We start from the raw sequence: 16,076 nt of genomic DNA, 5'->3' as shown, positions 1-16,076 counted from the left end.
TCATCCTCAGTTTGAAATAACTGTACAAACAAACAAAAAGGAGTACTTGTGGCACCTTAGAGACGAACAAATTTATTTGAGCATAAGCTTTCGTGAGCTACAGCTCACTTCATCGGATGCATGCAGTGGAAAATACAGTGGGGAGATTTTATATACACAGAGAACATGAAACAATGGGTGTTACCATACACACTGTAATGAGAGTGATCAGGTAAGGTGAGCTATTACCAGCAGGAGAGAAAAAAAAACAAAACCCAAAACCCTTTTGTAGTGATAATCAAGGTGGGCCATTTCCAGCAGTTGACAAGAACGTGTGAGGAACCTGACAGTTGACAAGAATGTGTGAGGGGAGAGAGGGGGGAAATAAACATAGGGAAATAGTTTTACTTTGTGTAATGACACATCTACTACCCATCTTTATTCAAGCCTAAGTTAATGGTGTCCAGTTTGCAAATTAATTCCAATTCAGCAGTCTCTCGTTGGAGTCTGTTTTTGAAGTGTTTTTATTAAGAATTGCCACTTTTAGGTCTGTAATTGAGTGACAGAGAGATTGAAGTGTTCTCCGACTGGTTTTTGAATGTTATAGTTCTTGACATCTGATTTGTATCCACTTATTCTTTTACATAGAGACTGTCCAGTTTGGCCAATGTACATGGCAGAGGGGCATTGCTGGCACATGATGGCATATATCACATTGGTAGATGTGCAGGTGAACAAGCCTCTGATAGTGTGGCTGATGTGATTAGGCCCTATGATGGTGTCCCCTGAATAGATATGTGGACACAGCTGGCAATGGGCTTTGGATGTAGAAGCCCTCTACACCAACATTCCACACAAAGATGGACTACAAGCCGTCAGGAATAGTATCCCCGATAATGTCACGGGAAACCTGGTGGCTGAATTTTGTGACTTTGTCCTCACCCATAACTATTTCACAATGTATACCTTCAAATCAGTGGCAACGCTATTGGTACTCGCATGGCCCCACATTTGCCAACATTTTTATGGCTGATTTAGAACAACACTTCCTCAGCTCTCGTCCCCTAATGCCTCTACTCTACTTGCGCTACATTGATGACATCTTCATCATCTGGACCCATGGAAAAGAATTCCACCATGAGTTCCACCATGAGGAATTCCACCATGAGTTCAACAATTTCCATCCCACCATCAACCTCAGCCTGGACCAGTCCACACAAGAGATCCACTTCCTGAATACTACAATGCTAATAAGCAATGGTCACATAAACACCACCCTATACCGGAAACCTACTGACTGCTATACTTACCTACATGCCTCCAGCTTTCATCCAGACCACACCACATGATCCATTGTCTACAGCCAAGCTCTATGGTACAACCGCATTTGCTCCAACCCCTCAGACAGAGACAGACACCTACAAGATCTCTATCAAGCATTCTCACAACTACAATGCCCACCTGCTGAAGTGAAGAAACAGATTGACAGAGCCAGAAGAGTACCCAGAAGTTACCTACTACGGGACAGGCCCAACAAAGAAAATAACAGAACACCACTAGTCATCACCTTCAGCCCCCAACTAAAAGCTCTCCAAGGCATCATCAAGGATCTACAATCTATCCTGAAGGACGACCCATCACTCTCACAGATCTTGGGAGACAGGCCAGTCCTTGCTTACAGACAGCCCTCCAACTTCAAGCAAATACTCACCAGCAACCACACACCACCCAACAGAACCACTAACCCAGGAACCTATCCTTGCAACAAAGCCCATTGCCAACTGTGTCCACATACCTATTCAGGGGACACCATCATAGGGCCTAATCACATCAGCCACACTATCAGAGGCTTGTTCACCTGCGCATCTACCAATGTGATATATGCCATCAGGTGCCAGCAATGCCCCTCTTCCATGTACATTGGCCAAACTGGACAGTCTCTATGTAAAAGAATAAATGGACACAAATCTGACATCAAGAATTATAACATTCAAAAATGAGTAGGAGAACAATTCAATCTCTCTGGTCACTCGATTTCAGATCTAAAAGTGGCAATTCTTCAACAAAAACACTTCAAAAACAGACTCCAACGAGAGACTGCTGAATTGGAATTAATTTGCAAACTGGACACCATTAACTTAGGCTTGAATAAAGACTGGGAGTGGATGTTTCATTATACAAAGTAAAACTATTTCCCCATGTTTATTTCCCCCCTCTCTCCCCTACTGTTCCTCACACGTTCTTGTCAACTGCTGGAAACGGCCCACTTTGATTATCACTACAAAAGGGGTTTCTTTTTGGGGTTTTTTTTTGTTTTTTTTTCTCTCCTGCTGGTAATAGCTCACCTTATCTGATCACTCTCGTTACAGTGTGTATGGTCACACCCATTGTTTCATGTTCTCTGTGTATATAAAATCTCTCCACTGTATTTTCCACCGCATGCATCCGATGAAGTGAGCTGTAGCTCACGAAAGCTTATGCTCAATAAATTTGTTCGTCTCTAAGGTGCCACAAGTACTCCTTTTCTTTTTGCGGATACAGACTAACATGGCTGCTACTCTGAAACCTGTACAAACAAACTACAGTTAATCGATAAATACCTCATCTGTCATTAGTGTTGCAATTGATCTTCCAATCTCATGGTACTGTTGGCCCTTCCCTAGTGGTCCCAGAAGAATAAACAAAAATCTGCAAATAAAAAGCCAAAAACCAGATATTTCAAGAATGGAAAACTTAAATTAACATCATGTAACACAGAAAAGTTCATAAAATTGATTAGAGGAAGTAACATCTAAAGGGGGGGAAATAACCTCTCTCTAAATATCCTTACATGGTAATTTAAAATTGGAGACACAATTACAAAATATTACATAAATGTGTATTATGCAAGGAGCCTTCAGAGATGGTCTGAATAGCTGTAAATACCCAAACTCACTTAGGTTCCACAAACACGCAATTAAATTGTGGGTATCCTAAAAATTAGGCAAAAGTACTTTTGACAGAAGCATGTATTATCAGTATGCACCATTTTTGCAAAATTATGGAAGATACCCTATCCCCAGACAGACAGACACACAAAGTGTGGGAAATAAGTATTGTTGTCTTCTCACTATGTCTTTTATTTAAGAGGATTCTAGTTCTCCTCTATGCCATTCCCTATACATCTATTTTCAAGTATCGGAACTATGGAATGTTCTGCCAAGAGCTCACGGGGTTGCCAAATAGAGCAATTGTCAAAACATTTTCATTGTAAACTTTTTTCTCAAAAAAATGATGATTTTAAAAAAATAAAATTGTTCATAGAAAGTTTTTCTTTAATTTACCCAATCAATTTAAAAAAATACCCCAACTTTTTTTACTAGCGGCAAAATGAAAGCAGGGGAAGAAAACTGGAAAACTCAAAACCCAAAACATTTTCAGTTTCAGAAACAAAAATGTTTTTGAATTTTCATCAAAAATTTTGAGAAGCTTTTTCCCCTGTTTTTTGCAGATCATACTCACCATATTTTGACCAGCTCTTGAGCCATGTTGTATAAAGAAGATGCAGTATGTAGAGTTTTCATCCCTGTATGGTTGTATAGGTGCGCGCGCACACACACACACATATATATTTGCCAGTTAGCCAACCATCAGCCAGATTTGTTTTCCAAGTTCATGTTTACTAAAGTGACAAACCCAGTTAGAGCTGATCTAACTATCCATTAAGAATTTAGCCTTTTTTTCTGCATGCAAATCACTCAGAAACTGAATTCAGTGAATATACTTGTTATTCATAAGTATTCACCAAGTATTTATATGAACAATTTTTACTGTGGGGTGGTCAAGCTACTCACACCATGAATAATGAATAGTCAGAGTATGATTGGTCACCCAAGTCACATGGTTTTGTTTCTGCTCTGTTTAAAATCAGCAAATGGCAAAGAATGAATGATGAACAGAGCACTTCTAGCATGAGTTCTTGGACAAATTATTATCCAGAACACACTCATGATTTTGCCATCAGCTCAGAGTAATGGGCACTGCACTGCTGCATCGCCAAGAGTTATGATCTCCCTCCTGGTTCCCTCACTGCTTGGATAAGGGAGTAGACTGCTTCTGTTCTGTTCCCAGTGCATTGGTCCAGTTATGCTATCTGGCACATTAGTGGGGTGAGGTTAAGGCTCTGCCCACTCCACACCCCATTTTGTGCCTACCTGTGCAAGAAGGGGATGTGGTGGCTGTGAAAAACCTTCTTCCCCGGCCATTCTGCTACCCACGATGACTCTGCACCACCACATTAGCTGGGCCACAATTAGTCCCTTATATTAAAATTAACTAAATATTAATATTTAATTAAATATTAATTATTAATATTTTCACCGACATTTGTACTAATCCCCAATTAGTTTTAACTTTTCACAGACAACTACATTTTGTATCAGCATATCATTGTTTATATTGTGGTAGCATCCTCAATGTTTAGTTTTCCTGGGAAATTTCTCCCCTCTTTTACTTCATTTTTAAAATTATTTAGAAAATAAAATAAAAAGTTAGAATTCATTTCTCCCCCTCTCCAGGTTCTCCTGAAAGGGAGAATACAAGCCAAATCCAAGGATGCAAAGGGAAGGGGTCTAATCATGGAGAACAAACTATGGGAGGAGCAGTGATGAAATTTGTGGGTACTGGAATCCAATCACCCCTTTCAGTTCTCTCTTTTTCAGCTGTTTACCCCAGATGCCTACTGCTCTTAAACAATACTATGTTAATAAAGAATTGGAATGGGCTCTATTTTTTATACCAATGTATTTATTTCCTTTGTCATTTCTCCCTTCAGGAAAAGTTATGCAGGATTATGCAAACAATTATAACTCCCAGGTAACCTGATCAACCTCTTTGCTGTTTACTCCTTCAGTTTCTTAGCAATTCATCTGTAATGTTTGTAATTCAAATATGCTAATCCGTTCATCATAGTTTCAGAAACAGTGCACTTCTGCTTCTACTTCTGAGAAGGGCACACAGGCCTCAGGTCCAATAATTAACCTAAGTATGCACTATTTAAAGGAAGGAAAGGAAAGGTAAGGTGTGTGCCCCTCTTATGAGGTAACAATTCATTTCGTAACTGGATAAAAAACAGGGCTGAAGGATGATTCCCATCCACATCCACAAGTAATGCAATTTAGAAAAATGTGAAATGGAATGAACTACCATCTATATTTTTAGCACAATCTACACTTACCTTGTTGGAATTGGAACTTCAGCTAGTCCTGAAAGCAATACTGCAGGGGACAATCTGACAAAAGCAACTACGGCACGATCCAAAAACTCTAGTTCACCAACTAAAATGTTTGACGCTTCAGCTCCAGGAGGTATCTTTTTCATAAAGTGTAGGTCAACCTAATAATTAAAAGAATAACAGCAGCAAAGTTCAAAAGAGAGAGCTTGGTATATTATCTGAAAAACTAAGGTACACAACAATCTCTCTCTATTTCAATGACACAGAGTATCTTCACTTGGTCACCACCTAACGTACGACCAGCTGCCTGAGTTTTTTTAACCAGTCTACTTGCAGTGTTTTCTTTTCTTGAATAATTTTAAAAAGAGAAATAAATGAATGGTTCTCGGTAATATGAATAACTATCAGTCTTTAGCATTTGCCCAAGTGTGCAAACGGAATATAGATAATCCCACTGCACAACTTTTAATGTATCCTAAATACTTTACCTACAGGGCCAAAGCAAATATTAATGGGAAATACACCATCTTTTGTTTTCTTCTATCTTCTTTATTATGCTAATTAACAGTAGTTATGAGAGGGCAAAGCCTTGGCTTTGTCAGCAGGTGCTGCGTGAAGGAAACTTGAATTCAGTGGATGAGGTTGCTATGCTAGAGTCCCAACAAGATGGGAGATTGACACCTTCCTTCCATGACTGTTTCCTATCAACCAAAAATCACAAAGCACTATTGGTGTCAGGCTTGGAGGAAAATGTTTTCCAACCTCCTGACCATGAGAAAATAAGCTATGACCATAAGTGGGGGATATTTTAGAGAGTGACGTGGGGTAATAAGTTTGAAGCTACAGAACAGTGGTACTCAATGTTGAAGAGATGGAGAAGCCATGCCACTACTGAATGGCATCACAGGTTGATTATCCCTTATATAAAAGTTCCTTAAGGCCTGACTGGAACAAACTTTTGGCAAGAGTCAGACCCGTCTTAAAGACATACAAACATTCAACATTTTAATTTTGTTTTATTTTAGATTTGAAATGTGCTGGGTGTATATCAAACTAACATTAAAACTCATTTAGATTGTTAAAAATGGATCTTGATTGCACCATTATTTCTATATAGACTATAGTTATTTGCCTGATATTCAGACTCATTCATATATTTATGTATTACTTCCACAGTACCATTCTAAATGTCATTATGTAATAACGATAGTAATACAACATGTATAATTGACTTCATAATGCACTAGTCTTGCCTAAGAACTTCAGACTGTATGGTTTTGTCATTTGCTTTCTTTTTACTAATCTAAACACAACAACAGTGACCAAATCCAATATAAACTGTTAAAGTGGACCATTTTAATGTCTATCTTACAGCCATCTGTCAGTACTAGTGTAAATAGTCTTTGGTAATATTTAGAAAACTGTTTTGTTTGCAAATGGCTCTGGCACTTACTCAGAATTTAGACATAACAGAGTTGCCTGTGTTATGAAATATATTTTTAAAATTTTATTATTTCCCCAAACCCAAAAAGCCATGTTTCTAATGTTACCCCAATCTAGCATAAACCTTCTTTATGATAACATGAATGATACTTCAGAGTGTTAGACAACTGACAAACCAACATGAAGGACTGAGGACTAGTAGACTGAAAGGTCTGAGTATATTTTCAGAGGACTAAGCTATCAGAGTCTCAGCAGATGCTTGAGAAAAGATCTCTTTCTCTTTTTGATTATTTTTTAAAAAATACATTGCCTATCATGGTCTCCAGGGGCTTTTGCCATGAATTAAAATTACAATCACAAAAAATTGAAACAGCAGGTGCTCCTCACCCCCAAAACCAGAAAATACCTAACTAGAGATGAAATCAAAATCCCAAACAATAACCTGTTATTGTACCCCAAAATCTGAGTAGGTAGATGAGCCCTGCAGTGTGCCATATTTAGGCTATTTCAGACCAAAAGATCTAAGACTGGGGACCCTTCATGGTAAACAGTTTATACTGAGGCGATTCCAGCTGGAGCTTTTCTATTGCCTGCAGTTTGGTAATATTATATGAGGAGAGAGGCACTCGCTCACGTAGGCAGATCCCAAGTCACTCAAGGGCTTTATTTTAAAATCAACACCTTAAGCTTAATCAAGAGACAACTAGGCAGCTGGGATAGATCATGGAGCATTGTGTCATGTGCTCAGGGTAAGAAACTCCACAGAGCAGGTGGACTGCTGCTTTCCGTTTGTGACTGGATCTTAGGTGTTGTCCCACATAGCACGCATCTGAGGTGAGAAAGGCATCATTGATAGTGGCAAGTTTCACATGTGAAAGAAAACAACCATACTCTCCTGCCAAATGAAAATGAAAAAAGGACTTCCAGTAAACTGCTGCTATATTATCATTTAAGAGCTGGGGTTCCAAGAATACGTTTAGACTGTGAAGTCTCACAGCCAGCACACACCCACCACTTCGGGAGAGAGGATCTTCACTATACCTTCCAGCTGCTTCCTCCAACCTACCAGTTTCACCTCACTTTTGTTGAGAAAGAGCTTCAGCCAGCTAGCCTTCATCCATGCCCCAATCTCAATGAGAAACTGGCAAATTTATTTGATAGGACTGGCTGGATTAGGTTAGAAATAAAACTGGGATTCATCAGTATATGAAGGTACCACAGCCCATTCCTCCTCACTAACTCTCCTAACAGCTCCATACGCACTGGACAGGATGGGAGAGAAGGTGAACTCAATAGGACACCACATGAGACTGCCCTTGGAGATGAAGAGCAACTATTCAACATCACCTTCTGGGAACGCTCAGCAATGAAGGAATACTGGAACTGAATCCCACCCAATCCTGTTATAGTTCAAAGCTGAATCAATCATATCTCATGATCAATGGCATCACATGTATTTTGAAAGATCTTACAGTATCAGCATGGAATTCAGCTTTGATTAAAAAATGCTCTGTTTCTGTGCTGAGCACATATATGTTGTAAGTGAGGGGGGCAAAGGCGCAGTCTCTTTAACACTTCCCTATGGAATAGCCCAGCCTGCAGTGTAAATCAGAAGCAGAGAAGAATGATAGCGCAGTAAGCTTCAGTCATTCCCAGCCCACTCTGACACCAGGGGCTAGGATGGGGGCCAGGATAGACCCCTTAAACCAGGGGTGGCCAACCTGTGGTTCCAGAGCCACATGCGGCTCTTCAGAAGTTAATATGTGGCTCCCTCTATAGGCACTGACTCCAGGGATGGAGCTACAGGCGCCAACTTTCCCATGTGCCAGGGAGTGTTCACTGCTCAACCCCTGGCTCTGCCACAGGCCCTGCCCCCCTCCACCCCTTCCCGTGCCCTCTCCTGAGCCTGCTATGCCCACGCTCCTCCCTCTCCTCTCCTCCATCCCCCGAGTCTCTTGCACACCACGAAACAGCAGATCAGGAGGTGAGGGAAGGGAGGGGAGGCGCTGATCGGTGGGCTTGCCAGTGGGTGGGAGGCGCTGGTAATGGGGCGGGGGAGCTGATGCGGGGCTGCTGACGTATTACTGTACATTGGCAATGTACATTGGTTATTTCTGGCTCCTTCTCAGGTTCAGATTGGCCACCCCTGCCTTAAACTATTTCTAAGCCATCCACAGAGGTCTGATGCGTTCAAGCAGCAATCAAAGGGCAGATTGCAGTGTTGAATCTGGCTCCTGATCTTTATCCATCAACAGGAAGATATACTCTACCAATACCACCAATGCAGCCTTTGTGCTGTATCTGGATTGATATCCAGATTGAGGAGGCAAGTTGCTCAGAAGTTTGGAACGTTAGAAGGAGCCCTTGGGGAGCTGGATTAGTGGGCAGAGTGTAAGCGAGGCATCAAAGGTGCTTTTTGTAGAAGATAAAATGAAATTAACATGTTGAACAAAATTAGAGTAAGAAATTACAATACTCAGGAGAAGTACTTTAAAAGTATTGTCCACATGGCACCAGCAAAGTGCTCTAGAAGGGTGTGATTTGCTGAGCATGCTAATGCATCACGCGCTCTTTCCCATATAGACCTTGTTGGCGCACTCTAAAAGTACCTTCATTTGCATTAACATAGTCCTCTTTGAAATGAGACTATATTATTGTGAAGTAGGAACCTTTTAGAGGGCAGTTTGTATGCAGCATGCTAGTGCACTTTAGAAATCACACCCCTCTAGTGCACTTTGCCACACCATGCAGACAAGCCCATTGTGTGCTCTGCATAACATTACTTTCCCCTCAATCTAAGCACGTTATCCAATTACTGCTGTCAGAAGTTACTATACTGGCACTTATCAAGGGAGATTGTATCCCTAAATATACAGGCTTAAGAGGATAAACTAAACTGTATAAAATACAGCTAGGAAAAAGTCTTCTAGTTAAAATTCCATGAGGCAATTTTATCCATGTAAACAAAAGCTGTCTCTTTCCTACTTCATGAAACCACTACTGGTGTTTAACTTACTGAGGGTTCTTAAGATTAGCTAGAAAGGTGGGACCTTGTTCCCCTATCACACCCAGGAGTGCATGAACAATTTTTATAGTGGGGCTGCTGATGGTGGAAACCATGGAAACCACGGTGTTTGTTATTACTATTTCAAGCCAGCGGGCATTGCAGCACCCCCAGCACCTCTTGGTCCAGCACCACTGCTCACACCAGTGAGAATCCGGAATAGTTCTGGTGAAGTCAATGATATCATATCAGTGTAAAACTGGTAAATGAAGGTTCAAAATCTGCTGTCTCCATTTTCCTTCAGCATGAAAAGCATACCTTGAAAACAGAGTCTGGTTTTGAAAGCTGTGGAGTCAAAGACCCACAACTATGAGTTCAGTGGGTTCTGACATTCAAATTTCAAAGTGATTGTGGAGAACTGTGAGAAAAGCATTACATGAAGTGGTGTAGTGTTCTCCAGGTTGCTGTTGATCTCATCGCTGCACTTTTAAAATTTAAATTAGACAAATCTATTTTTATTGTTACCCTTTACAATAGATGTTACATTTCAATACACAGAACATTCACCAAAAAAATATTAATATTACTGTGCACCAATTAACGCTTTTAAAAACAACATTGAATAAAAATGTTATACTCTAAAAAGGAATATATTTGTTTACTGATACCTATATTTATGTATTTAAAGGATTAGTACTGGCCTCCAATTTGAATTACATGTCTCTGCTGTAGTGAAATTTCCTTATAACCAGTGTAGAAAGACAGCCAGAGCGCTGCCTCATCTCTCTCTCTCTCTCTCTTAGTGATGCAAAGATCCTTTTCATGTCTTTGTTTCATCCCATGTAGACAACTGTACTGCCCTTTTTAATAGTCTCCTAGCCCCTGCACAAAAAACTGACAGACTTCAGCTGGTACAAACTGCTGCTGCTAGGATTCTGTCTGGCACCAGATGGAGTGAGCACATAACTCTATTGCTGGCTCAATTATACTGGCTGGCAGTCAGATTCCACAACAGATTCAGATTTCTATTCTTCACTAACTGTATACATCCCTTTAGAATGTTAGTTCTAATAACCTTTCCTGACTTGCTCAAATCTTACCCACCCAAGCACCAGTTGAAGTCATCTGTTGCTGGCATGCCTATCTCATGCCTGTACCTAATGTGAAAGTTTGTTTGAGGCATGCAGCACCTTCTCCAAAGATGAGGGACATTTTTTATACCAAAACTGAAGACTAGCTTGTGTTTCCTTGCTTTCTATTATTAGTTTGTCATTAAAAACCATACTACTGAACTACTACACAACTTTGTAAAGTGCATTGAAATATCTTGGCGTGACACAATGCTATGAAGTTATAGACATTTAACAAAAGCAAATTATTCTTCAGACACACAGAATCCACAAAAGCAGGTGACAAAAAGGGCATTTTACATTTATGCATTATTCCCACAAGAGAACATATGCTAAGTCTGAATGATAAGCAATCTGAATTACTTTCCTACTTAGTCAGCCCTTTACTCATTTCTGAGACCTCTCCCTACAATCTGTTGCCTCCTTACAGTGTTATGCAATGAAAAGTGTGTCTAATCTCCTGGAATGTGATTTCCTGTTAGCAATATTTTAACAATGTTTTATTGGAAACATTTAAAAACCTTCTTTATTGTAGGTGCAACATATGTATTTTGTAGCACTGACATGTGACAATTTATAATATTGAAGTGAAACATCTTTAGAGCTTTCTCTGATTAACACAAACCACTCTTTTTATTTAAAATTTCTTCTTGCCAGTCAGAAGGCTCTTTTCACAGTCAATAAATGCTTACCTTGCTAAAGTCAACAGTGCTGTTTTCTCTGCTCACGTCATTTTTATTTTCAATGCCGGCAGGAGCAGACTGTGGGGAAACAATCTGACCTGCTAAAAAAATATATTGTTATTACAGAATACTAACAATTATTTACATTTCTACAGAAGCATTCTATGAAACAAGTGTTAGAATTAAATTAGAGTATCACATATGTTTCATACTGCATGTGTATGAGAATGTAAGCATGGAAGTGAAATTAAAGACTTATTTAGAACAACAGACAAATTCTCAACAGACATAACATTCATTAGCTGACGCTAGAGATGGGAGAATCCATTTTAGAAAAATTTAAACCTACTGTTGAATATTGTGAGGACAGATTTTTGTGCCATTCACAGCGTATAAGTTCTGTTAAGAGTTGTTACTCCATTAAAAAATCCTTATTTAAAAAACAATCCCACATCTACCAAGGAAATTTCCTAAGCAATGTGAGGAGCTGCCAACTTTAGGCCTCAGTCCTAAAAACTTACCCATGTGAGTAGTGAATCAAAGGGGACTCCCCATGTGCATAAGTTTCCTCATGTGCGTAAATGGGCATTGACTAGCATGACAACCAAAGCTAGAATAAAGTATCTTGTTATGAAAAATAAATGTATTGAAATTTAGGCTGTTCAAAAAATTATAAATTGTTAAATAAATATTGAAATGGAAAAAAAAACTTTTAAGTGAAGAAATTCCCAATAAAATCCAGGCAGGAAGAAACACAAAATATTTATAAAAATTAGAAGTAAAAGAAGGCCTGACAACTGAAAGCCTAGCAGCAAGTAAGATGTCTAGTAAGGGTGAGTGACACTGAAATAAAAATCAGGAGCAGCTCAAGAAATAAAGGGCCCAAGCCTGCAAGGTACTAAGGAGCAGATTTCCAAAGTATTTAGGTGCCTAAAGATGCAGATAGTTAGCTACTCCAGAGCTAAGCAGCTAACCTTTTTTAGGCACTTTTGAAAATCCCCACTGCACCTTTAGGTGCCTAAATCTGCCCCTAAATACACTCAGCTGCCGTCAGGAAAAGCTAAGCAACTTGCAGGATCAAGTCCTGCGGGGAGCTATAGAAGTACCTTAACCCTGGACAAAGAATAGATGTCCAGCTTTCTGCCACAACCAATGAGCATTCCAGTGCAGAACTGACAGGGATTTTCTGATTTCCACAAATCAGAAAATGTGATTTCCACAAAGTCAAAGTTTTTCATAGGAAAATGTCCATGTTGTCAAAACAAAGGTTGAAAATATTGAAATTTATGATGAGATGAAAATTCTGATATTTGATCAACTCTATTCCAGACAGAGAGGGAGAAAAAGAGCGAGTACTCTAGCAAATGCATCTAAACAAGCAGGTTACAATTCTGAGATATTTAATTTTACTTTCATATGATAAAGATTAGTAGATTATTGTAATCTGAAAAATTTCCCATAAAACAAGGATTTTAAGAGAATTTTAATCTATACAAACGTTTCAGGGGAACAGCTACAATTTTTCCAAACGGTTCTCCCATTACTAGTTGTACATATTCGGTTATGAATGGGCAAACTGTTAATTAGCAGCCATTCAATTTGCCAGTCTCAAAATTATAACTTTAACTTTTAAAAAAATCAGCTTCATACCCTTCATACCATATATTACTGCATATTACTATGTTTTCATGCTTTAAAAATTGGATTTTGATATGTAGCAATATACTAGAATCATATTGGACCATAACCCTCCCAGACAATAGTGTTCAACTTCTTTTGATTATAGAACCACAGTATGTGAATACAACTTCTGCACCATTCTGGTGATTTCCATAATATAATGTAAAACTCTCTGGTGACTCTGTACTGCATTTTTATTATCATTATTATTTTTTGCATTCTATTAAAGTGAAATGCACCCCTGTGTAGAGGCCCAGGAGAAAGCTTTTGCACCACGTCACACTTAAGCTCTTTGCTAAGTGCTAAAGGTACCCTTAAATAGAGTTGGGCTTTGTATGCACATGAGTTAATTTCACCCTAATAGACTGCATGAAGAATAAATGCAATACAAAAATCTCCAGTGGTTTACATTACTCAGGGAAGAATTTCACAACTAGTAAGCATATGTAACCCAGAAGAGAGAGGTGTTCCAAAATGTCTGGGCCAGATTCTGCACTCAGTTACACCCACAGAACCCTAATGATTTGGTTGGGATCATAAGGGTGTAAGAGAATGTAAAATTTAGATTTGTAACTTAAGATCTATTTATTTATTTTTCTAGGCAAACAGGAAACATGTATAATTACAGATATTAGCATATACATTTTGTATGCTAGAGAGAGAGAGAGAGAGAGAGAGAGAGAGAGAAGTTAAACTTTTTTTCATAACTGAGTATTTACATCTGTATTGTTATTCCATAAAGTGAAAGCTGAAATGCAATTCTTTAATTAAATTCTGGCCCTTGTACAAAGATGGAGTAAATGGGAGCAGAGATGTTTGGCAGGAGAAATAAAATCATCTCCTACAACTCCGAGCAAGACCATGGACATACTGCGCAGACTGTTATAACTGCTACAGTGCAGACTCAAACTTCACATAAGCATATACCTACCCATTGAGCTGGGGGTGTGATTCCCAGCTCAAGGAGAAATACTGGCTATAGCTTTTGCAAAGCTACCATGCTAAAAATAAAATGTTGCTGCAGCAGCGCAAGCTGATGGATTGGCTACCTGCCCCAAGTTTGTACCCATCCAAGACCCAAGGCATGTACTCAGGACAGCTAGTCCATCCTACCACTTGTGCTGCCACAGCTACACCTTGTGTTTAGCTCTTTCTCCATGAGAAGGGCAATCATCATATCTAATTTTAAAAAGTGGAACAAAGAGGGCTAAGGGAATTATAGACTAGTCTACCTAACTTTGATAGCTGGAAAGATACTGGAACAAATTATTAAACAATTAATTTGTAAGCACCTGGAGGATAATAGGGTGATAAGGAATAGCCCTGTCAAACAAGGAAATTTGGTTGGTTACTGGCCTAGTAGATAGGGCGAAGCAGTAGATGCATTATATCTTGATTTTAGTGAGGCATTTGACACTGTCCCACATGACATTCTCATAAGCAAACTAGAGAAATGTCTAGATTAAATTACTAAAAGGTGGGTCCACAACTGGTGAAAGACTGTATTCAAAGACTAGTTATTCAATGGTTCCCTGTCAAACTGGGAGGGCGCATCTAGTGGTATTCCACAGGGACCAGTCCTGGGTCCAGTACTATTTGATATTTTCATTAATGATTTGGCTAACAAAGTGGAGAGTATGCTTATAAAATTTGCAGATGACACCAAACTGGGTGGGGTTGAAAGCACTTAGGAAGACAGCATTAGAATTCAAAATGACCTTGACAAATTGGAGAATTGGTGTGAATTCAACAAGATGAAATTCAATAAAAACAAGCGTAAAATACTTCACTTAGGAAGGAAAAATCCAGTGCACACGTACAAAATAGGGAATAACTGGCTAGGTAGAAGTACTGCTGAAAAGGATCTGGGCGGTTTTGTGGATGACAAATTGAATGAGAGTCAACAATGTGATGCAGCTGCAGAAAAGGTGAATTTCATTCTGCTGTGTATTAACAGGAGTATCACATGTAAAACATGGGAGGTAATTGTCTCGCTCTACTTGGCACTGGTAAGGCCTCAGCTGGAGTACTGTGTCCAATTCTGGGCACGACACGTTAGGAAGGATGTGGACAAATTGGAGTGTCCAGAGGGAAGCAACAAAAATTATAAAAGATTTAGAAAACCTTACCTATAAGGAAAGATTAGAAAAACTGGGCATATTTAGTATTGAGAAAAAACACTGATGGGGGACCTAATAGTCTCAAATAAGTTAAGGGCTGTTATAAAGAGGGGGGTGATCAGTTGTTCTCCATATCCACTGAAAGTAGGACAAGAAGTAATAGGCTTAATCTGCAGCCAGGGAGATTTAGGTTAGATATTAGGAAAAACTTTACCTATAAGTGTAGTTATGCTACGGAATAGGCTTCCAAGGGACATTGTGAAATCCCCAATATTGGAGGTTTTTAAAAACAGTCTGGACTAACACCTGTCTAGGACAGTCTATGTTTACTTGGCCCTGCCACAGCACAGGGAGTTGGATTTGATGACTTCTTGAGGTCTCTTCCAGCCCTCCATTTCTAAGATTGTATGAGACCTACAGTGAGTATGAATTCTTGAGATGGGAATCACACCCTCAACTCAAAGTGTAGACAGCCTGGGAACCTCTAACCACCTAACATGACGTCAATTTTTAATGGTCTAAACACTTGCTTTCACAGTTGTGTCTAGTAACTCCCTATGGTAACAGAAATGCACACAACAGGAAACACAACAGGCCCCAGTCAGTATGTGGAGTTTGTGAATGGCTTTTGTTCTTTTTGCATGCACAAGACTTTATTTTTTATTTTCCATGTATGGTACAGCCATCTGGAAAGAAATGATTTCATGAGACTCTTGGCCTTCATTAAAGTAAAATAGTAAGTTGCTAGCCCTCGTAGCTGAGGAGAAAATCTGAAAATGCAAACCGAGTGGATCCTACAGGCTCGCAAATAAAGAGAATGCAATG

At 39.3% G+C, this 16,076-nt stretch overlaps 1 protein-coding gene across 7 annotated transcripts in view; it reads right to left on the bottom strand.

The window, feature by feature from the left end:
• Positions 1 to 16,076, bottom strand: part of SLC4A10 (solute carrier family 4 member 10) — a 302,756-nt gene that overhangs the window by 63,923 nt on the left and 222,757 nt on the right. For 6 of the 7 annotated variants that reach the window (XM_074967434.1, XM_074967433.1, XM_074967431.1 and 3 more), the window contains 3 exons: positions 11,461 to 11,552; positions 5,195 to 5,352; positions 2,580 to 2,667 (listed from right to left, as the gene is read on the bottom strand). In XM_074967434.1, the coding sequence (XP_074823535.1) occupies positions 2,580 to 2,667; positions 5,195 to 5,352; positions 11,461 to 11,552 (338 nt within the window). The remainder of the gene's footprint in view (positions 1 to 2,579; positions 2,668 to 5,194; positions 5,353 to 11,460; positions 11,553 to 16,076) is intronic. The other variant, XM_074967432.1, reaches the window with a different exon arrangement.

This window comes from Natator depressus, chromosome 11, assembly GCF_965152275.1.
Source record: "Natator depressus isolate rNatDep1 chromosome 11, rNatDep2.hap1, whole genome shotgun sequence".
Classification (NCBI taxonomy): domain Eukaryota; kingdom Metazoa; phylum Chordata; order Testudines; family Cheloniidae; genus Natator; species Natator depressus.
Note: the sequence above shows the minus strand (reverse complement) of the source record. Positions and strands in the feature narration are given on the sequence as shown.